The sequence below is a fragment of the Saimiri boliviensis genome, chromosome 11 (assembly GCF_048565385.1).
Source record: "Saimiri boliviensis isolate mSaiBol1 chromosome 11, mSaiBol1.pri, whole genome shotgun sequence".
NCBI classification, from domain to species: domain Eukaryota; kingdom Metazoa; phylum Chordata; class Mammalia; order Primates; family Cebidae; genus Saimiri; species Saimiri boliviensis.
This window is the reverse complement of record NC_133459.1, coordinates 27,868,292-27,891,231: the sequence shown is the minus strand read 5'-3', so window position 1 is coordinate 27,891,231 and position 22,940 is coordinate 27,868,292. Positions and strand designations below refer to the sequence as shown.

The 22,940-nt window shown below is 40.6% G+C and overlaps 2 protein-coding genes across 2 annotated transcripts in view; both read left to right on the top strand.

The window, feature by feature from the left end:
• The window catches only part of MECR (mitochondrial trans-2-enoyl-CoA reductase), a 72,517-nt gene extending 61,891 nt beyond the window's left edge, over positions 1-10,626 (top strand). Inside the window, exon 12 of the transcript XR_012512364.1 lies at positions 9,058-10,626. The gene's annotated coding sequence lies outside the window, so the exon portion shown is untranslated. The remainder of the gene's footprint in view (positions 1-9,057) is intronic.
• Positions 1-22,940, top strand: part of SRSF4 (serine and arginine rich splicing factor 4) — a 39,443-nt gene that overhangs the window by 5,956 nt on the left and 10,547 nt on the right. The window contains exons 2-3 of the mRNA XM_039474243.2: positions 17,120-17,262; positions 18,158-18,270. Coding sequence (XP_039330177.2) covers positions 17,120-17,262; positions 18,158-18,270 — 256 coding nt within the window. The remainder of the gene's footprint in view (positions 1-17,119; positions 17,263-18,157; positions 18,271-22,940) is intronic.

Sequence of the window (22,940 nt, the reverse complement as noted above, 5' to 3'; positions counted from 1 at the left end):
TAATGCTATAACTAATGGATGACAAAAATGACAAAGAAAAAGCAAACACTTTCCCTTTAGGGACCCTACCACCTTTTTGTTTTTAAGCCCTCTGACAGCTTCAGAAATAGCATTTTATTTGCACCAGCATGTATAAAGCATTAGAGTCTGTTAAGAAGAGGAAGATATTTGATTCTGGATTAATTTTGGGATTATCTAAGAAGAGATTAAAACAAATTTTGATTAAAATCGTATTTGGACAACTCTGTTTATATGTAGTTAAAATTAAAGGCCCACTCTTAATTTTCAAAATAGCACATACTTATTTCTGATTGGAAAAATTTTACATTTATTTCAATTTTTTTTTTTTTTGAGATTAAGAGTCATTCTCTCCCTCTCCCCCCTCTCGTCTCCCCGCCCCTTCCTCTCCCTCCTCCTCCACCTCCCCCAGGCTGGAGTGCAGTGGTGTGATCATGGCTCACCCCGAAGGTACAAATGATTCTCCTGCCTCAGCCTCCCAAGTAGCTAGGATTACAGGCACCTGCCACTGTGCCCAGCTAATTTTTGTTTTCTTTTTTTTTTGAGACGGAGTTTCGCTCTTGTTACCCAGGCTGGAGTGCAATGGCGCAATCTCGGCTCACCGCAACCTCCGCCTCCTGGGTTCAGGCAATTCTCCTGCCTCAGCCTCCTGAGTAGCTGGGATTACAGGCACGCACCACCATGCCCAGCTAATTTTTTGTATTTTTAGTAGAGACGGGGTTTCACCATGTTGACCGGGATGGTCTCGATCTCTTGACCTCGTGATCCACCCGCCTCGGCCTCCTAAAGTGCTGGGATTACAGGCTTGAGCCACTGCGCCCAGCCTAATTTTTGTATTTTTAATAGAGCTAGGGTTTCACCATATTGAGCAGGCTGGTCTTGAACTCCTGAACTCAGGTGATCCACTCAGCTCAGCCTTGCAAAGTACTGGGATTACAGGCATGAGCTACCATGCCCAGCCTATTATAATTTTTAATATGGAGAAGGACCCAAAAAAATTCAAAGATGATACTCTGTGTTTTAGATTTTGTAGTTTTGTTTTTTTCACATACAGGTACGGGAATGTGTGCACATACACTTTTTCTCTCTGTCTCTTTTTTTTTTTTTTTTTTTTTTTCCCCTTTTAACTAAAAAGCTTACCTCCTGCGGTCTCTCCCTTTTCTTCTGCCTCTCACTGCTGGTTTTTTTTTTTGTTTTTTGTTTTTTGTTTTTTTTCAAACTTGGCATGCTATAAGGTTTTTTTATTGTTGTGTTTTGTTTTGAGACGGAGTCTCGCTCTGTCACCAGGCTGGAGTGTAGTGGCGTGATCTTGGCTCACTGCAACCTCTGCCACCCAGGTGAAGCGATTTTCCTGCCTCAGACTCCTGCGTAGCTGGGACTGCAAACACATGCCACAACACCTGGTAGAGATGGGGTGTTTTTATTTATTTATTTTTTTTATTTTTTTTTTTTTGAGACGGAGTTTCGCTCTTGTGTTTTTTTTGTTTGTTTGTTTGTTTGTTTGTTTGTTTTTGAGATGGAGTTTCGCTCTTGTTACCCAGGCTGGAGTGCAATGGCGTGATCTCGGCTCACCGCAACCTCCGCCTCCTGGGTTCAGGCAATTCTCCTGCCTCAGCCTCCTAAGTAGCTGGGATTACAGGCATGCGCCACCATGCCCAGCTAATTTTTTGTATTTTTAGTAGAGACGGGGTTTCACCATGTTGACCAGGTTGGTCTCAATCTCCTGACCTCGTGATCCTCCTTCCTCAGCTTCCCATACTGCTGAGATTACAGGCGTGAGCCACCGTGCTGACCAATATAAGTTATTTTATAATTTGCCTGTTTCACCCTGACAGCCTGATCCTTTTCCTTTGTCGTTAAGTATTCTCCTACAACCTGATTCCTAATGGCTACATAGTATTCCTACATACATGTTACTTAATTCACATAATTAGAACCATGTTGCAAGGCATTTAGATTATCCTCATTTTTGTACTATTTTATACATATATAATACCGGTGAATATCCTTTATATGAATTTTTGTATATGTTTCTTTTTACCTTAGGGCAGATTACTGCAAGTAGACTTTGGGAGTGAAAGCATATACACGTTTTAGTGCTTTTGCTAACTATTAGTTTCCATTACTCAGTAGATAAATAATATTTATGTTCCTACCTGCCATGTTTAAGAATTCCTATTTTTCACTTTTTTTTTTTTTTTTTTTTTTTTTGAGATGGAGTCTCAATCTGTTTCCTAGGCTGCAGTACAGTCATGATCTTGGCTCACTACAATCTCTGCCTCCCAGGTTCAAGCGATTCTCCTGCCTCAGCCTCCCGAGTAGCTGGGATTACAGGCACCCCCGCACCACACCCAGCTAATTTTTGTATTTTTAGTAGAGACAGGGTTTCACCATGTTGGCCACAGTGGTCTCGAATTCCTGACCTCTGTTGATCAGCCCTCCTCAGCCTCTCAAAGTGCTGGAATTAACAGCCGTGAGCCACTATGCCCAGCCAAGATTCCTGATTCCTAATGGCTACATAGTATTCCTACATACATGTTATTTAATTCACATAATTAGAACTATGTTGCAAGGCATTTAGATTATCCTCATTTTTTGTACTATTTTATACATATATAATACCAGTGAATATCCTTCATATGAATTTTTGTATATATAGCCAAGAGTTCCTATTTTTCTAAGCAGTGCCCTTTATTATTATTTTTTTTTTACTAATTTTTTCATTTTTTTTTTTTTTTTTTTTTTTTTTGAGACAGCGTTTCGCTCTTGTTACCCAGGCTGGAGTGCAATGGCGCGATCTCGGCTCACCGCAACCTCCGCCTCCTGGGTTCAGGCAATTCTCCTGCCTCAGCCTCCTGAGTAGCTGGGATTACAGGCATGTGCCACCATGCCCAGCTAATTTTTTTTTTGTATTTTTAGTAGAGACGGGGTTTCACCATGTTGACCAGGATGGTCTCGATCTCTTGACCTCGTGATCCACCCGCCTCAGCCTCCCAAAGTGCTGGGATTACAGGCTTGAGCCACCGCGCCCGGCCTACTAATTTTTTCTAATTACAGTATTTAGAATTGGGCCAGATGCAGTGGCTCACATCTGTAATCCCAACACTTTGGGAGGCCGAGGCAGGTGGATCACCTGAGGTCAGGAGTTTGAGGCAAACCTGACCAACATGGCAAAACCCTGTCTCTACTAAAAACACAAAAATTAGCCAGGCGTAGTGGCGAGCACATATAATCCCAGGAGGCTGAAACATGAGAATAGCTTGAACCCGGGAGGTGGAGGTTGCAGTGAGCCAAGATCTTGCCACTGCACTTCAGCCTGGGCAACAAAACGAGACTCCGTCTCAAAAAAAAAAAAAAAAAAGTTCAGAATTGTATATGAGGAAGTCATTTGTCAACCTTTAACTGCCGTCTGTTGAGCCTATCAAGCATAACAAATTCAAGAACTTTTTGGGCCAGGTGTCCCGTGGCTCACACCTGTAATCCCAAGCACTTTGAGAAGCTGAGATAGACTGATCACTTGAGGTCAGGAGTTGTAGACCAGCATGGTGAAACCCCGTTTCTACTAAAAATACAAAAAATAGCTCGGTGTGGTGGTGCATGCTGTAATCCCAGCTACTCAGGAGACTGAAGCAGGAGAATCACTAGAACCTGGGAGGCAGAGGTTGCAGTGAGCCAAGAAACAACTTTTTGATTTGTTAGAGAATAAATGTAGATTAGTTATAGATCATTTAGATATTTTGAAAGCATAAAGTGAAAAATAAGTATTAACAGTCCTTTTAAGACAGGTGAGGCCTTGGCCAGGCGCAGTGGCTCACGCCTGTAATCCCAGCACTTCGGGAGGCCGAGGCGGATGGATCACGAGGTCAAGAGATCGAGACCATCCTGGTCAACAAGGTGAAACCCCATCTCTACTAAAAATACAAAAAATTAGCTGGGCATGGTGGCGCGTGCCTGTGATCCCAGCTACTCAGGAGGCTGAGGCAGGAGAATTGCCTGAACCCGGGAGGCGAAGGTTGCGGTGAGCCGAGATCGCGCCATTGCACTCTAGCCTGGGTAACAAGCGAAACTTCACCTCAAAAAAAAAAAAAAAAAAAAAAAAGACAGGTGAGGCCTTATGGCAAATTTGTGTCCCACTTTTTTTTTACTTAATTTATCTCATAATTTTTTCTATTACATTTAAGTCTTTCTTATTACCATCATTATAATGGCTTCATAAAATCCATTGTGTGGCTATATCATGATTTACCCAACCATCCTCTTAAATTGCCTCACTTTTTTTTGGTCTCCTAATTCTTGCTAATATAAGTAACCCTGTAATGGGTATTATGTGCATAAAACTTTGCGTTTTTATTATGCATTAGTACATCCATAAAATAAAATTCATGTGTCACAGCAAGAATGAACATATTCAGGTCTCTCAGTGCATAAAACCAAATAACTTTTCAGAAAAGCTATACCAGTCACACTTAAACACCAGCCGGGTATGAGCATGTTCATGTGATGGCCACCTCACCAGCATGGAGCACCCCTGTTGTTTAAAATCGTTGCTGTCTGGGCACAGTAGCTCATACCTGTAATCCCAGTGTTTTAGGAGGCCAAGGCTGGTAGATCACCTGTGGTCAGGAGTTCGAGACCAGCCTAACCAGCATGGTGAAACCCGTCTCTATTAAAATTAGAAAAATTAGCTAGGCATGCTGGTGGGCTCCTGCAGTCCAAGCTACTCGGGAGGCTAAGGCAGGAGAATCGCTTGAACCTGGGAGGTGGAGGTAGCAGTGAGCTGAGATCACACCATTGCACTCTAGCCTGGGTTACAGAGTGAGACTCTGTCTCAAAAATAGAAAATAACATGCTAATTTTGCAAGTGAAAAATAATCAGGAACTTTTTTTAATGAATAATAATGAGAAATAGGACTATGAATTAAGTAGCTTTCTATCATTGTTTTATAGGTAATATATCTTGCAAATGTGATCAGTTTTTTTGTTGTTGTTGTTGTTTTTTTTACTAAAAGTCACTTGTTAAAGTCAACCTATCCTCCCCCCCCCCAAAAAAAAGTATTACTTTTTTCCCCCAAGACATTGGGGAATTTTTTCTGTCATTTTGAAAAATCAATGCCAAGAGATGATACTATATTGAGATTTTTGACCAAATGTTACTAGCATAAATTGCCCTGGTTCATGACCTCCACTCCTTGGTTCTTGATTCCTTCAACTTGTGGTATGAATAAACATCATTTATAATTATTTGACTAAGTATTACTCCTATTGTTCAGTTTAATATACTATTTTGCTTCTCCCTTTCTCATTGAAATATATGAATTAACCATGAGAAGTATTTGTCCTTTCTTAAAAGATAGGCACAGGATATAGACTGGGTAATAAAATGTGGTTTGGGTTTCTAGGATTTTTTTGATGCTTCTAGATACCCAGAACCCCATGAGCTCCTCAGAAGAAAGGTGCTTCAGGCATCTGAGAGAATACTGTTGGGGTGATATTTATAAATATGTAAGCTAACACTGAAATCTTAAAACTTTTGAAAATATTAATGCATTTGTATGATTTATTTTTCAACTGAGTATGTCAAAGCGCTTTATAAATAAGTATTGTCCCTAGTTTGTACTGATGGGGAAAAAGAGGCATGGGGTGATAAGGTGACTGGCCCAAGGTTACACAGTGAGTTATTTACAAGTCTGGAAATAGAAGATTTTTAAAATTCATGTATCAGATATACCATGGGCATTGGCTGTCAAAGCTTCCCTGATGCTATTTCCTTCAGTCCTGTCCTTTAGGGACTTGCCTCCAAGGGTGAGAGGGTAGTTCGGGTTTCCTGGCCTGTTCAGCCTTTAGTCTCTGTAGAGGCTTCCAGCAAGCTGACAAGTTACTGCCAAAAGTGAGACAGATGGTACTTTTTACGATGTTGTCCTTAGCTGGAGATTTATTCATTCTCCTCTTCAGGCTACTCTTTGAAAAGCTGTAAGATCGTATCAGCCCTATCGTGGTTGGTTGAGGGAGGATTTGTACCAATAAATGTCTGCCCTATTGTCATTCCTTGGGCCATCTGGTCTTGGAGTATTCTGAAGGTGAGGGATTAGATCAGGCGTCCCCAAACTGGGCCGCATGCGGCCCCCTGAGGCCATTTATCCGGCCCCCCACCGCACTTCAAGAAGGGGCACCTCTTTCATTGGTGGTCAGTGAGAGGAGCACAGTATGTGGCGGCCCTCCAACAGTCTGAGGGACAGTGAACTGGCCCCCTGTGTAAAAAGTTTGGGGACGCCTAGATTAGATTATGCTTTGAATTCGTATGCTCATAGTTTGAGGAAATTTTTTTTTTATTGTTTTGTTTTGTTTTTTGTTTTTTGTTTTTGAGATGGAGTTTCACTCTTGTTACCCAGGCTGGAGTGCAATGGCACGCGATCTCGGCTCACCGCAACCTCCGCCTCCTGGGTTCAGGCAATTCTGCCTCAGCCTCCTTAGTAGCTGGGATTACAGGCACGCGCCACCATGCCCAGCTAATTTTTTGTATTTTTAGTAGAGACGGGGTTTCACCATGTTGACCAGGATGGTCTCGATCTCTTGACCTCGTGATCCACCCGCCTCGGCCTCCCAAAGTGCTGGGATTACAGGCTTGAGCCACCGCACCCGGCCGAGGAAATGTTTTATTTGACTTTCCTGTGTGTTGAGATGAAAGTCTCCCAGGCAAAAGATTTCTGAACTGCATTTAATGCCTGAAGAAGCACTCGAAAGGCACTTGCTATTATTTCTCCCAGGTCCCCAACCATGGATTTAGGCTTTTATGCCAGAAAGGGGACCTTCATAAACAAAGACCTCCAAGACCTGCAGAGAAGAGGAAGCCTGAAAGAGGGAGGTTGAATTCAGCCTTCAGGAATGAAGAGGGCAGAGCAGGAGGCTCAGGCAAGGGAGTCAGGAACCACAGTCCAGAGCATGGATTTGGAAAGGTTTTAATGTAATTGAAATGAAGCTGGACTTGGAAAGGTTTTCATATAATCGAAATGAAGCTATTGATTCATCCATTTTAAAACAATTTGAAAAATTCATTAAAATATTCAATTAGTGGCATCCACTAATTAATAAAAGCATAGGGAGTGGCGTCTTTAACCAAAAATGAAAATGAAGAAACAGACTCCAGCCCAGGGACCAGGGGCGATTATGAGGGACATGGTGCCTCATACAGCCAAAATGATCCAAGAGGCATCATCTTTATGAAGCTTTAACACCTGGCAACCTGCTCATTGTATTGTTGAAGAGGTAAGTATATACTGGTTTTGTTTGTAGCTTTGGTGTGGAATCAGGTAGTGGTGTCTACAGAGTGTAAACCTGTATTTCATTAGGTAGGAATAACAAATACGGTAATTCTATTTTAAATCCCAAGAGTTTAATTCTAAATTGGCAATGTGAATTTCATCTCTCAAGGTTTTTGAAATCATTTTTAATTGTGGTTGAGTCTTCATGAACTTTTAGTGTGTCATCAGGGAATAGTTGATCCCCTTTTTTGAAACCTTTTAATTTTCATTTACCTTTAGTGTTGATAAGTGTCAGAAAATTGAAATGGACACAGATGATTGTATCTGCCCTCCCTTTGAGGAAAGCCATGTTGACTTTAAAATATCAAAAAGAGTAAGTTTAGTTATGATTGGAGGATGTAATGATAGTTTGATCCACACACTATTTGCAGTGTAAAAGTGAAATACCTTAGCTGATTTAGTTCATTTTTGAAAGTTTTGGATAGTTGAAACAAAGTTGGCCAGTAAGCTCATAGAGCAGTTACAAAGTAAGACTAAATTCATATTTGATACAGATTCCTCTCTACCTCCCATTCTGGGGGGATTTAGTTTTACTGTCAGGTTTTTAGGATAACGATTGTTCTATTTTCCCTACCCCACTATGTGAATATGTATTCTGTTAGAGATGAGCGGTTACCTGCAATGTGGACTAAGTACCATGGGCTTGAGTTTGCTATTTCATCATTAGAGGCTTTTTCCAACAATTGTTTTACTTCATGAGAAAGGATCATGAGTTTAATTTTCCTACTAATATGTTTGTGTTCTCATTGCCAAAATATAAGTTTCTTAATGATTTGTTACCTTTTTCTATTTTTCTAGACTAGTGTTAAAATTTTGATAGCGTATAGGTTTAGTTCCACTTATAGAGAATGTATGTTCACAATTTACTGGTATTAGTACACATCAGATGCAGAAATGGTATTTTCTTGCCATTTACTATTCTCATAAGATGCTTATGTTCCTATGGGCATTTGTCTTTTCACACTGCAGCACATAATTTGATGAAACTGATTTTCTGTGCAAGAACTTGTGTTTCTCCAACTCTTGTTTTATGGACCACTTCTTTTCATTGGTGTATAGGAGGCAGTTAGGACTTGATGGTAGAAGGCAGGTTTTAGGTTACCTGGGTTTGAGAAATCCCAGGTGTTTGAGGTAGCCTTGTCAAGTTACTCAGCTGCTCTAAGTTAGTTTCTTGGCCTGTCGGGTAACAGTAAACCTCAGAGTTCTGAAAATTAAATGGGTATAATGTGTATAAAGCACTTAGCATAATGCTTCATACATAGTAAAACATTCAAAAATAGAAGTAGTTACTATTGCAAAGAAATTTGAAGAAGAGGCCTAGTGGGCTGGAGTAATCATGTTAATAATAGTTTATAGTTGAAAATTAAATCAGCTCTTAGATGTTTATCATCTGCATAGTACTTTTCTGGTTGCTGCTTGTACAGTTGAAAGTCTGTAAACTTCCTAGTATTCTTTGATTTCTGGCCCATTTTCCCCCTGCCATTCACGCTTGTGTTTTTTTGGTTCCAGTCACCATTCGTTGCAAAACTAATTAAATAAATTCCTCAATACATAATATTGCCAATATTCATTCACATCCACCACATCTAGGTCCAACTCTTCATCTTTATGCAGGCCTAATTTTTGCTGAGCCTTAGATCCAAAGACAGACTCCAGGGGTTGATATGGGACCTCCAGAATGGGGATTGCACAGAATAATCTTATTTTTCCTCTATTCTAGTCTGTTATGTTCTGAACCCACACATGTTTTCGGAAGGACCAGATGGCTGACACTGGCTAATGGGAACCAAAAGACGAGTGAAAGTAACCTGGTTGTCACATACCCCCAGCTTAGAGGTGCTTCACCTGCCCCAAGGTCAATTTCTTTTTTCTCTGGAGACTTTACCCCATTATATCAAAAACCTTCACTGTAGCCTGACTTATCTGAGGTTAGAGTATCATTAAATCAAGCAGCAGCTACACAGGACCAGGGTAGAAGCATCTGCCTTTAAAATGGAGTAGAAGGCCGGGCATGGTGGCTCACACCTATAACCCTAGCACTTTAGGAGGCCCAGGCAGGTGGATTACCTGAGCTCAGGAGTTGAAGACCACCCTGGGCAACATGGTGAAGCTCTGCCTCTCCTTAAATAAAAAAAAAAAATTAGGCCGGGCACGGTGGCTCACGTCTGTAATCCCAGCACTTTGGGAGGCCGAGGCGGGTGGATCACGAGGTCGAGAGATCGAGACCATCCTGGTCAACATGGTGAAACCCCGTCTCCACTAAAAATACAAAAATTAGCTGGGCATGGTGGCACATGCTGGTAATCTCAGCTACTCGGGAGGCTGAGGCAAGAGAATTGCTTGAACCCAGGAGGTGGAGGTTGCAGTGAGCCGAGATCGCGCCATTGCATTCCAGCCTGGGTAACAAGAGCAAAACTCCGTCTCAAAAAAAAAAAATTAGCCAGGCATGGTAATGCAGACCTGTAGTCCCAGCCACTCTGGAGGCTGAGGTACGAGAATCAGTTGAGACCAGAGTTGAAGGTTGCAGTGAGCTGAGATTGCGCCACTGCACTCTAGCCTGGGTAACAGACCGAGACTATGTGTTAAAATAAAGAAAAAAGGCAGTGGAACCTTGTGGTTTAGAGCTGGGGTTTTTAGAGTCGTGGGTCTGAGTTCAAATGTAGCTCCTCCACTCAAGAGCTCCTTGACAACGAGCAAGTTGCTTAGCCTCGCAAGCCTCAGTTTCTCATTGTAAAATGGGAAGAAGAATAATACATTCTTCACATTTAATAAACGAATGAATGAAACATGGATAAATTATTTACTGTGCCAGGCACTGTGCTAAATAGCCAACATATACTAGCCTTTCTTGTTCTTAGTAAAGGGCTCATAATCAAATGAGAAATTAAGCACAAAGGCAAAAACAAGGCTTAAAAAGCTACAGAAATACAGGCATGTAAAACAAAATTGAATAAAAGTGAGAGCTAAAGAAAGTCCTAAAATAATTGGAATAGGCAGGTATCTCAGGCTTCATGAAAGAGGTGATTCTCAAGCATATGAAAGAAGATTGATCAATTTAACTTGTATAGTCAAGGTGTTCCAAGTTTAGAGTGACATAAAGATACTTAGGAGTCATTATAGACCTCTAAACAAAAAATGATTTAGCAGCTGACTTTCCCTGATACAATGCAAAAGACAAGTTGACTAAGCAAAAATAGCTGTAGCCTAGAATTATGTAAATCCAAATGGTAGAGACAGCAAATGAGAACACTGCAGAATTTTGGCGATAGACCTAGTGAGTAACCAATAAGGAGTAGTCAGAAGTGATTACAAAGGTGTTGGGAGCAAATTAGATGGTCAAGGGATCCGGAAGAGAGAAATCATGAGGTAGGTTTTCTTCTTTGAAGGTGGGGAAAGATCAAGTGCAGACTGAGCTGTGGCCAACGTTTGCAGACCAGAAATCCACACTAGCTCTAATCAGAGAGCTCTTGGTGTGCGGGAACTGCCAGTTTGCCGACGTGAAAAGAGCCCCAGACTGGGTAATGGTGAGCCCTGAAGTCGCACCCCAGCTCTGCCACTCAGTGAGCACGGGTAAGTCATCCACCTCCTCCGGGTGGCCTTGATGGCCCTCCCTCCTCTGAGACTAAAGAAAGAGAGGCCACAATGCCCAGAGCAGCCTCCTTCCTGTCTCAAGAAAGGAAAGGATCTCAGGAACCCATTTATGTAGCAGCTTTTAGTTGTGGGTTGTAAACAACCCTCTGTTGCTGGGAAAGTCAAATTGCAACCATAATCACTGATCCTGAGCAGTAAATGTGACATTGGTTAATTCTTCTGTGAGGGCCTGATCGCTGGTTCCCTGGAATGTTGCAGACCTTTGAAATCGAGGCAGTTACACTGTTCTCATTCACAAGCTTTTCTCTGAGTTGGCCTCATCTGAGCACTAGAGTTGGTTGCAGATGTGTCTTTCTACAGTTTGCCAAGCACTTTATGCAGACAGCAAGAATTACCATTTTTTAGTACTGTCCTATCAATGTGTCCTAACTTTTTACCTCACAAGACCAAGTTGGCTGAAGCATAGGACATCACTGAGTGCTTTGAAAGAAAGCTGTTTGATTCCTATTCACTGAATGCCATTTCTTTCAGGGTAGATTTAAGGGCTTTGCCCTTAAAGTACACAGTGCTACTGACTCTAGATTGAGGGTTCAAGCCACCCCATGGGTTAACTTCAACAGATGAAAATTTTTCCTTGGCTACAGCAACATCCCTAATCCTGACCAGCCATGGAGAGGTTCGGTTCTTACAAGGAAAATGAGTGAATGTGGGAATGGCTCACCACATTGTGAAAACAAAACTCACATCCTGCTGATGGTTGGCTGAGGACTGTCATGTCCACATACAAAGAAAAGCATGTGGCACAGTTTTAGGACAAAGGTGAGCAGAGATCCACCGTGGAAAGGGGCATATTTTCTTATAGAGAGACCATCCAAGGCATGCCCCTCGGTAAGCAGTGTTGGTGGGTGACCATGGTCACACGCATGGAGGCTTGCTTTCCCCTGCTCCTCATACCCACTCCCTAGCAGTTTCTGGTATTGAGCACCCCCTTAGTCATGCCTTGCCCAGTTAGCCATTGATCAGCCTGTTTCCAGAGCAAGTCATGGGCATCAGTTTGCAGACAGAACTTAGTCTCCCTGTTCAGTGAAGATGTTTCGAAGACAGAAGTGTGACCCTAAGCCATTCTGAAAAGGGTTGAGATAAATCCTCTTCAGTAGAACATAACAGAAAAGGGAAGACTTACTTGGTGGTGTTTGGGACCATTAATATAGGCTATTAGGATCAGAGAAAGCATATTTATCAAGGATACAAATTCAGATGATAATCCTTGCTTGAAAAAATGTGGTTAACATTTCTAAAGTTGAAGTCTTAGAGTACCTTAGTTTTAAAAATCTGTCATTCCAGTTCTACCTTTTCAGAATTCTGACTGATAAACTGAGCAGTACACCAGCTGTTGAATGAGGAAGATGAGCGCATTGGCAATGGAATTAGGAATGGAGTAAAGTTTAGAGCAGCCCGTGTAATTCAAGGTGTCTTTTGTTTGTGGTATCCAGGTAACTGTCTGTACTTGGTAAGAGCCATGGTGCCTGCCTTTATTACAGGGAAAATGAGAGCAACTTCCCCTCATTCTTTTGACTAGGTTTGTCAGGATTGCATATGACCAGAGGAAAATAGTTTTGGTAAAGACCACACAGTGCTTGGGATCAAATTTTATATTTCTGGGTGTTTTTTGGATTTGGGAATGTTTGTATTATACTTAATGGTTGAGCATTCCTAAACCGAAAATCCAAAATGTTCTGGTGAGCAAATTTGAGCATCCTGTTGCCACTCAGAAAGTTTCAGATTTTAGAGCATTTCAGATTTTGGATTTTCAGATTCAGAATACTCAAATCTATTACAGAGAAACATTGAAGAAAGGAGTTTCTTTTCTTACTTGAAGTGTGTTGTATATTGAATAGTGAGGCCGTGCTTGTTATCCTTTCATATGCATAAGGGAGAAAGATTGAAAGGTGTGCATTTAAAGGGTAAGAGGAGGCATATTGCAGGGCTCTTTGTGTTTTCATCAGTCTCTGCTGTGGAGGGTTTTTTTACCTTTATCTTAGATTGTTTCTCCTGAATTTCTGCATTCTATGAATTATTGAAAGATGTTCTTTGTTTTTAATGGAGCAGAAAAGAGAAAGGATATCTGCTGTTAGAGAAATTTATCTCTTGGGTTGTTTCGTGAGGCTTATTCACAAGTCACACCAGAGATAAATATATACATATATGTATACACATGCATAAATAAAATAGTGTGTATACATGCATGTGTGTATTTTCTTTTCCTTTTTACTCTGACAGAGGATTCAAAAGGAGATTACTTTCTGAGAAAAGAGATTTGTTTCACATTATTTGCTGCAAAGCACAAAGGGAGTGTTAAGATTGGCTTTAAAAGGCTCTAGTGTTAGTTACCAGGAAGAGCTTTACTTTGTTGAAGGCACTAAAATTTAATTCAGGAACAGTTAAAGTGTATAAATAAACTAAAATTGAAACCCATACATAAAAGGTATTTCAAATGATAAAAATTAAATTTATCCCTTTTCATCTGTTGGTGTCTGGTGATACCATCCTAGTCCAGGTGTGTCAAATTTTAGAGTTTAAATTTTCCATTTTTGAAGTCCAGCACAGTGGCATGTGCCTGTAATCCCAGCTACTTGGGAGACTGGAGCCAAAGGATCCCTTGATCCCAGGAGTTCAAGTCCAGCCTGGATAACATTGAGACCTCCATCTCCATTGTTAAACCAAAAGAGCACTAATTTTAACATTTAACCTATCATAGTTTTGATGTTAGTAGAAGCCTTAGAGATATGCCGTATACCTTCAAATTTCACAAATAAACTAAGACACAGAGAAATAAAATGATTTAAATATGCTGTTCAGAGTTTATAGCAGAACTAGGACTAGAACCCAGGCCAGTTCTTGCTGCTTCAGTCTCAATAGTTGGGGAGTTTCCGCCCTGGTGTCAAGTCACAGGTTTGAATGCCAGCTCAGCCGGGTTTTTTAATGCAAGTTATTTAATACTCTGTGCTTGGTTTCTTCATTTGTAAAACAGGAATAACAGTACTTAGCTGAAAGATACCATTAAATACAGTAACATTGCTTAATACAGAGAGATTGTTTAGTCGGGGTTAGGTAATATTTTATTTTTATTATCTAGTCTTCCCATCTTAATTTATTTGTCTTACTCTACTTACTGAATGACATTAAATCATTCTTCAAGTAAAGCAGATTTGGTAAAAACAACCACACTAATCTGCACTTTGCTTTATTTTCAGAACAAGAGTCCCTATCAGGTATGGTTTGTTGTATGGGAAGATGTTTGTTTGAATCTTCCAAACCCGCTCAGCATGTCAGTGGCAGAGAGAAGTGACAGGTGCCTGATTTGATCCTTGAACTGAACTTAGATATTAAAATGTTTCAAATAATTTTTTTCAAAGAATAGTAACCAAAATTTATCTGTAAAACAAATTTAATCTCAAGTCAGCTAGTTTAATAAATGGTTTGGATACCCCCAAAATAGAGCTACTAAGTGACCCACTTGTTAGAACTTTCTAGAAGTAAATATTAGGGAAGGCTTGTAGGGATTTTTCTGTAACATTACCAGTTGTCCCTCTTACTCAAGGAAGTTTTATTGGCAAGCTACACCTTGCTTCAGTCTCAGCTTGCAAAGAAAGATTCATCTGTCTAAACATTAATTTTTATTTTTAAATTATCCTGCCTCTGCTGAACAGATTGTCACTGAAAAGTCAGGATAAGTTCTACATATGAGCCTTGGAACAGGGTGATAACTTTGAGTCTGGGAGAATGTATTGCCATGTACATCTGACAGAAGCATCACTTGCCATCTGCAGCCACTGGGCTTTCTATTTCAGTTGACCTGCGGAGCTTAGGGTGTTGCATTCTGTGACCACCCCCTTTGCCCAGTAGTTGTAACCCTTAACCATTTTGAAGAAAACAGTTGTTATTTTCCTGTGGTTTGTTTAATCCTCAGGATTCGGTGGTTTCCTTCTAAGATCACATAAGATCAGCCCTGGTTATTGAACAGTGCTGAGCCAGAGCATGACTCAAAGGGGAATGGAGGCCATTCCATCGTGCCCAAGCGGAATATCCCTCCTCCCTCTCTGCATGGCGTCAGGCTCTCACGTGATGCCAAAATAGGTGATGCCGTGGACAGAGCAGACTCGGGACTGATGTTGACAAATTGAGGAGGGCACTTTGGTTGTTATTATTTGGGATCCATCTAGAGATAAACCAAAGTAGAAAATAGTTGAGTTGGTTTTGTATTTGCCTTAAAAGAAAAATTATCTCTAGTATAGTTTTCCTAATGACCATTCTAAGAAAAGAAAAAGCAGCTGCATTATGTTATCTATTATAGATTCTTAGTGACTGTAAAGCACTTTTGAACATAGTAATTCAGTGATTTGGAGAGGCTTTACTTGCCTTGTCTAATATAACAGCATGTTCAAAATCATTCTTATTAAGCCGCTCAGCAATTCCAGCCTATGGAAGCGTGAAACTGTTTTAAAGACTTCACAGATCATAAATTGAGCCAGGTGGCTTCTGGATTGTGTTACTGCAAGACACTTCCTGTTAAATAACTGGGTGTGTCTGTGGTTTTTTTTTTTTTTTTTTTATGAAGTTGAGATTCAGTGCCATTCAGACATTTCGGCATAAAGAGCCCTCAAACATTGTAACCTACCACACACTGTAACCTACCACATTGTCACCTTCAGAGGCTATATGAAAGGAACTCTCTAGTAAAGGAAAAATTCAGGAATTCTGAATTTTCTCACTTATTTAATATGTTACTGAGTACAGCATTACATTCTAAAGAAACTGAAAACTGGGTGTGGTGGCTCACGCCTGTAATCCTAGCACTTTGGGAGGCCCAGGTGGGCAAATCACTTGAGGTCAAGAGTTTGAGACCAACCTGGCCACCAACATGGCAAAACCCTGTCTCTACTAGAAATACAAAAATTAGCCAGGCACGGTGGCACACACCTGTAATCCCAGCTACACGGGAGGCTGAGGCAGGAGAATCACTTGAACCCAGGAGCCGGAGCTTGCAGTGAGCTGAGATTGTGCCACTGCACTCTAGCCTGGGCGATAGAGTGAGACTCCGTCTCAAAAAATTAAACAAACTGGAATCATTTTTTGTCAGTAGGCTGGGTGACCCTCTGACAAGTATTGTAACCTGTTTGTAGTGTCAGTGTGTTTAAATGCAGAGGAATGCTAGTCAGTGTGTGCCCATGTATACACAGCTTTATTAGAGTTTTTTAAAACTTGCTTGCAACTTTCCTTTCTTGTTAGTTATGATGAATAAGATGGTTTTTGTTTTAAAATATAGGCAATGGTCACAAAGCTGGATTCTTCACAGCTATGTCAGACCAAAGTATTTTTTGATAACATAACTTAATAGGCCATTTGTATAACCTTGCTTATAAATATCTTACAAATTTTACACTTTGGTTTTATAAATTGTACTCTTTAATAGGCATTAATAGGATGGGGGGTTTCTTTAGGATATATGTTAAACCAGCCAACCTCTTGGCTAGAAAAGATGTAGCAATACCATTTAAAGAAGTTTGCATGAGGTGTATACAGATTTCAGAGAATTCCAGCCTATCTAAAACTTACAGAAATGAATTTGGAATCTTACTGGGAAGCAAATAGCTCCCTTTCACTGATAAGTTTTAGAGTAGTTAATTGGCATGTGACGGATTTGTTTACATAGAGGAACAGGAACCTTAAAAAGTTTTTTTCTTCCACATGATTTAACATTTATTACCCAGTACCTGAATGTAGATCTGATTGTTCTCTAAGATACTACTTTTAAAGCTTAAAAAGATGAGTTTTATGTGGTGTTTGAAAGAGCGTTATGTATCTTGTAGCGTTACATGTTTTGGATTCTTATACCAAGCATCCCTGTCTTTGCAGTTGCCACCAACTACTTGAGAAACAAAAAGAAGTGTCTGTGTGTAGCCAGCCTCCTCCTAGAAAGATAGGAGTCTACTTTGAGAAGTCTCCCTACCTCTTTAGTGCCTATTGGCACAAAGCAAAGTGGTTTCACCTAAAGAGAAGAGAAAGCCAATCCTTAGTTTGCAAAATCCACCTAACCTTTGCTAAGCATGAACCTCATTGCTTTCTCTTTAATGTTAATGAAGCTGGATGTCAAAATGGTGCCAACCAGGATTTTGTTTGTTCTCTTCTAGATATGGTTTTGTGGAGTTTGATGATCTGCGTGATGCAGATGATGCTGTTTATGAACTGAATGGCAAAGACCTTTGTGGTGAGCGAGTAATTGTTGAGCATGCCCGCGGCCCACGGCGAGATGGCAGTTACGGTTCTGGACGCAGTAAGCATTCAAAGGGCATACTTGTATCAGTAACATGCTTTTATTATTAAATGCTAGTTTTTTAAAGTAATTCATTGATATTACATTTTAATGTATTGATGTTTAAGCTATTTGTTTTATAAATTATGTATCTTTTTGAATTTAGAATTGCAAATAAACATATTTGATAATGTTTAATTTTAATTAAATTAATGATTAATGTTTATAATACTTTATGAATATGTTTAATGATGTGTGTTTGTGTTGTTTTTTTTTTTTTCTCTGTAATGCAATTGTTTAACATAGATTTAACAAAGACCTCAATGTTTTAATTAAAAGAATCCTTTGAGGCTAAGATGACTGCCTGTTCCATTTGCTGACCTTGGGTTACCTTTCCATGCGTGGCTCTTTGAACCATTGTGGCCCTTGGCTGACCAAAAACAGGAAGCCATGTGACGACCGCAACCTTTCCCCATTAGACCTGGGTGGTGAGGATCCCAAGGGTTAGAGACAGATGAGATTAAACTGAAATAGGTGCCTGAAAATCTTTTTTTCATATAAAATATTCACAAAATTTTTAATCACTGTGAGTAACACTAGTAACTGATTTAGTAATTTGGTTACTTATTTCTAAATTGTTAAATTGTTAATAGTTTTTAATTTATGCATGTTAATCTTAAATATAAACATTAATGAACATGTGTACTTACAATTTTTTAGATAAAATTAAACGTGTATATTTAGCTGATTGCTTCTGTAAAAATCTGTTTTAGAATTAAGGGTGGGAATAGAGTTAAAACTATGTGCTATCATTTGGGGTGGGAGTAAATAATATATTTGAGGGGGGGTATGTGCTGTGTCTTCTTTTTTCCTTTTCCTCCACTGAACTAATCTTATTTATTTAAACCTTCCAAAGGTGGATATGGTTATAGAAGAAGTGGCCGAGATAAATATGGCCCTCCTACTCGCACAGAGTACAGGCTTATTGTGGAGAATTTGTCAAGTCGGTGCAGCTGGCAAGACCTAAAGGTTTGGGCCCCGTTAACCTTTTGGGGTAAGGTTGGGCAGGAGTTAAAGTTGGGAAACAGGTAGATTTGTGCAGGCCCAGGCATACACAAAATATAATAGTCTTATATGTTTGAAAACATTCACAGAGCTGGAAATAATTAAAGCTTCCATACGAGTCCAGAAAACATCAGAATTGCACTCATACTGTACATTGTGGGACCGTCATTCCAAGGAGAAATCTGTGAGATTGTTTCATTTTATTTTGAGACCGAGTTTCGCTCTGTTGCCCAGTCTGGAGTGCAGTGGCACAATCATGGTTCACTGTAGCCTCAACCTCTGAGGCACAAGCAGTTGTCTGGCCTCGGCCTCCTGAGAGGCAAGGACTACAGGCACGGGCCACCATGCCTAGCTAATTTTTTAAATTTTTTGTAGAGATTGGTTGTCACTATGTTATGTTACCCAGACTGGTCTCGAACTCCTGGCCTCAACTGATCCTCCTACCTCAGCCTCCCAGAGTGCTGATACGACAGGCACATGGCCCAAATCTGTTATATGAAATTTTCCTCTCTAAAGAATGTTTTAAACCCCGTTTCTACTTAAAAAGATACAAAATTTAGCCGGGCGTGGTGGTGAGCACCTGTAATCCCAGCTTCTTGGGAGGCTGAGGGAGGAGAATCGCTTGAACCCCCCAGAGGTAGAGGTTGTAGTGAGCCAAGATCGTGCCACTGCACTCCAGCCTGGGCAACAGAGCAAGACTTTGTCACACACACAAAAAAAGTTAAAAGAGGTGCTGGTGTAGCCAGGCGCGGTGGCTCAAGCCTGTAATCCCAGCACTTTGGGAGGCCGAGGCGGGTGGATCACAAGGTTGAGAGATCGAGACCATCCTGGTCAACATGGTGAAACCCCGTCTCTACTAAAGATACAAAAAATTAGCTGGGCATGGTGGCACGTGCCTGTAATCCCAGCTACTCAGGAGGCTGAGGCAGGAGAATTGCCTGAGCCCAGGAGGCGGAGGTTGCAGTGAGTCGAGATCGCGCCATTGCACTCCAGCCTGGGTAACAAGAGCGAAACTCTGTCTCAAAAAAAAAAACATAAAACATCTGATATATTTGCTAACACCTTGTTTGTCTTTAATACATCAAACAGCATGAACCAGATCACTGAACCCTAGGGCAGCCCTTTGATATTTAAACTAGCCAGCTATCTTGTTCATAATTTTATTTTTACTGGTCAAAGTTACATGCTAAATGTTGAAGCAGGGAAGAGGTGCTGGTGTAGCTACTCACCAATCAGTAAAATAGAAAGGTTGGAACCACCAGCGTTTCCTGCAGCATTTGCTATAACATGCAAATTCACATCAGCTTCATTGTGTGTCCTTACTGGTGAAAACTGACAATCTGACCAATGTTCTCTCATAAGGTTTTTGATGGAATATTTGTCCTGAAAGAGTTTTGATGTCAAAAATCAAGATTCGGTGCTGATATTGGCCATCCAGTGTGCTGACTCCAGTTCTGTTGTTTTTTTTTGGAGGTGACGGAATGGAGTCTCACCCTTTCACTCAGGTTGGAGTGCAGTGGCACCATCTCAGCTCACTGCAGCCTCTGCCTCCCAGGTTCAAATGGTCCTCCTACCTCAGCCTCCCGAGTAGCTGGGATTACAGGTGTGTGCCACCATGCCCGGCTAATTTTTTTTCTTTATATATTTTTATTTTATTTCTTTTTCTCTTCTTTTTTTCCACTCCCTGCCCCTGATTTTTCTATTTTAGTAGAGACAGGGTTTTACCATGTTGGTCAGTCTGTCTCGAACTTCTGACCACAAGTGATTGACCCACGTCAGCATCCCAGAGTGCTGAGATTACAGGCATGAGACACAGCACCTGGCCCCGTTTTTTGACAAAACGTTTTTAATCTCAGAGGGAAGAAATATTTACTGAGTATGATCATAACCTGAATGATCTTAGGATATATGAAATGGGTGTTGTTTTCTGACTCCCTTCTCACTTTTTTTGATCATATTTAAACAAGTCATCTCTAGCAAAATGAGTGAATGTATTTAGGTTCAGTAAAGAATAGTTAGGAATCGTTTACATTTGTGTAGTTTTAATTTAAAGCACTTTTTTTTTCCTTTTTAAAATTTGTTCCCAACAACCTTCAAATAACAGATGAACAGATGCAGAAGAGCTGGGACTAGGAGTCCTGATTCCCAGTCTGCTGTTTGTTCAGGTGTACTGTGCATATTGTCGGCATCATAGCAGACCTTTACCGAATGTCTGCCAGCAAGATTCTGCTTGCTGGGAGAATGACTCCAGTATTCTGAGAGCTAGGAATTGAACTATGGTAAAAACTGGGAAGCTACTCTCTGTGAGTAGAATGCTAACTCCGCATTGACATTAAATGTAGTATTAAGTTAACTTCTTAGAAAACCTCTTAATTTTTTTGTTAAAACGAAGCTTAGTTCCTATCCTTAGTTGACATACTTCTATACCTTCTGGCAGTTCCAGTCTAAGAAAATGAGACTTATACATAATAAAGCAGATTTCCTAGCTCTCAAGCTGTCCAGCTTGGATAGAATCTTGGCTGTGCCACTAAGATCACTTATGTGACCCTAAGCAAGTTGCTTATGTCTTATGCCTCAGATTCCTCAACTATAAAATAGGGTTAATACTAATTTCTGCTCAAGGTTATTGAGAGAATTTAGTGAAATTTTATATATAAAAGTAAACTTTTTTATATATAAAAAGCTTAGGACAGCTTCTGTCACAATGTGTGTTAGCTGTTTATCAGGGAACTGCAAAAAGAAAACAAATTAGGGGATAGTTTAAAAAATAAATTTCTTGGCCGGGCGCGGTGGCTCAAGCCTGTAATCCCAGCACTTTGGGAGGCTGAGGCGGGTGGATCACGAGGTCAAGAGATCGAGACCATCCTGGTCAACATTTTGAAACCCCGTCTCTACGAAAAATACAAAAAATTAGCTGGGCATAGTGGCGTGTGCCTGTAATCCCAGCTACTCAGGAGGCTGAGGCAGGAGAATTGCCTGAACCCAGGAGGCGGAGGTTGCGGTGAGTCGAGATCGCGCCATTGCACTCCAGCCTGGGCAACAAGAGTGAAACTTCGTCTCAACAAAAAGACTTCAGTTTCTGGCATCTTACTGCTTATTTTCAGACCTGGCTCATTCACCGATTGCCTGAATGACCTTGAGTAATTTATTTAACGTCTCTTGATTTTTTTTTTTTTTTTTTTTTTTTTGAGATGGAGTTTCGCTCTTGTTACCCAGGCTGGAGTGCAATGGCGCAATCTCGGCTCACCGCAACCTCCGTCTCCTGGATTCAGGCAATTCTCCTGCCTCAGCCTCCTGAGTAGCTGGGATTACAGGCACCTGCCACCATGCCCAGCTAATTTTTTGTATCTTTAGTAGAGACGGGGTTTCACCATGTTGGCCAGGATGGTCTCGATCTCTCGACCTCGTGATCCACCCGCCTCAGCCTCCCAAAGTGCTGGGATTACAGGCTTGAGCCACCGCGCCCGGCACGTCTCTTGATTTAATTAACATCTCTTGCACTTTTCATATCTGTAAAATAAGAGTGATGATTGTTTCTACTTCATGTGGTTATCACTAGGACTAAAGTTATTAAAATATACCTATCAGGCTGGGCTCGGTGGCTCAAGCCTGTAATCCCAGCACTTTGGGAGGCCGAGGCGGGTGGATCACAAGGTCCAGAGATTGAGACCATCCTGGTCAACATGGTGAAACCCCATCTCTACTAAAAATACAAAAAATTAGCTGGGCATGGTGGCGCGTGCCTATAATCCCAGCTACACAGGAGGCTGAGGCAGGAGAATTGCCTGAGCCCAGGAGGCGGAGGTTGCGGTGAGCCGAGATCGCGCCATTGCACTCCAGCCTGGGTAACAAGAGCGAAACTCCGTCTCAAAAAAAAAAAAAATATATATATATATATATATATATATATATATATATATATATACCTATCATACAATAAACTTTTGATACATCAGCTGCTATTATTATTAATTTGGAAGTATGGCAGTATAAAACAAATGTACTGACACTCTGCATGCCCTGTGAGCAGTTACCATGTATCTCAACTTGCCAGGGCAGTCCCAGTCTTGGCCTATGAACAGCATCCTTATTTCCTCTCAAATGTATTACAACTTGAATGGCTCCCTGCTTTTTGCCCAGAATCCCTACTCCTGCAAATAATTGAATTGAATAAAGAAATTTTTGTGCCAGAGATATTATTTGCTAGATTATGAATATCAAAAGACTTGTATATAACCTAAATATCTCAATTGGTAAATCCTCAGAAAAAGTGTTAGGCACATTAATTAAGAAAATTGTGTAAAGACATGTAAGCATGTTTATGATGCAAAGAGATAATAAAAATGGTAAAGATATATAAGCATTTATATATCATTTGTTTATGATGCAAAGATAATAAAAATGGTATATATTCACTGTCACTTTGTAAAATACAGACAGGAAGGTAATATACAGAAACTGTATTAAAATTTATATATTCATTTAACAAATAACTATTGAGTTTATATTATATACAAGAAATGGGCCAGGCACGGTGGCTCACACCTGTAATCCCCACACTGAGATGCCAAGGCAGGCAGATCACCTGAGGTCAGGATTTCAGGACCAGTCTGGCCAATATGATGAAACCCCAT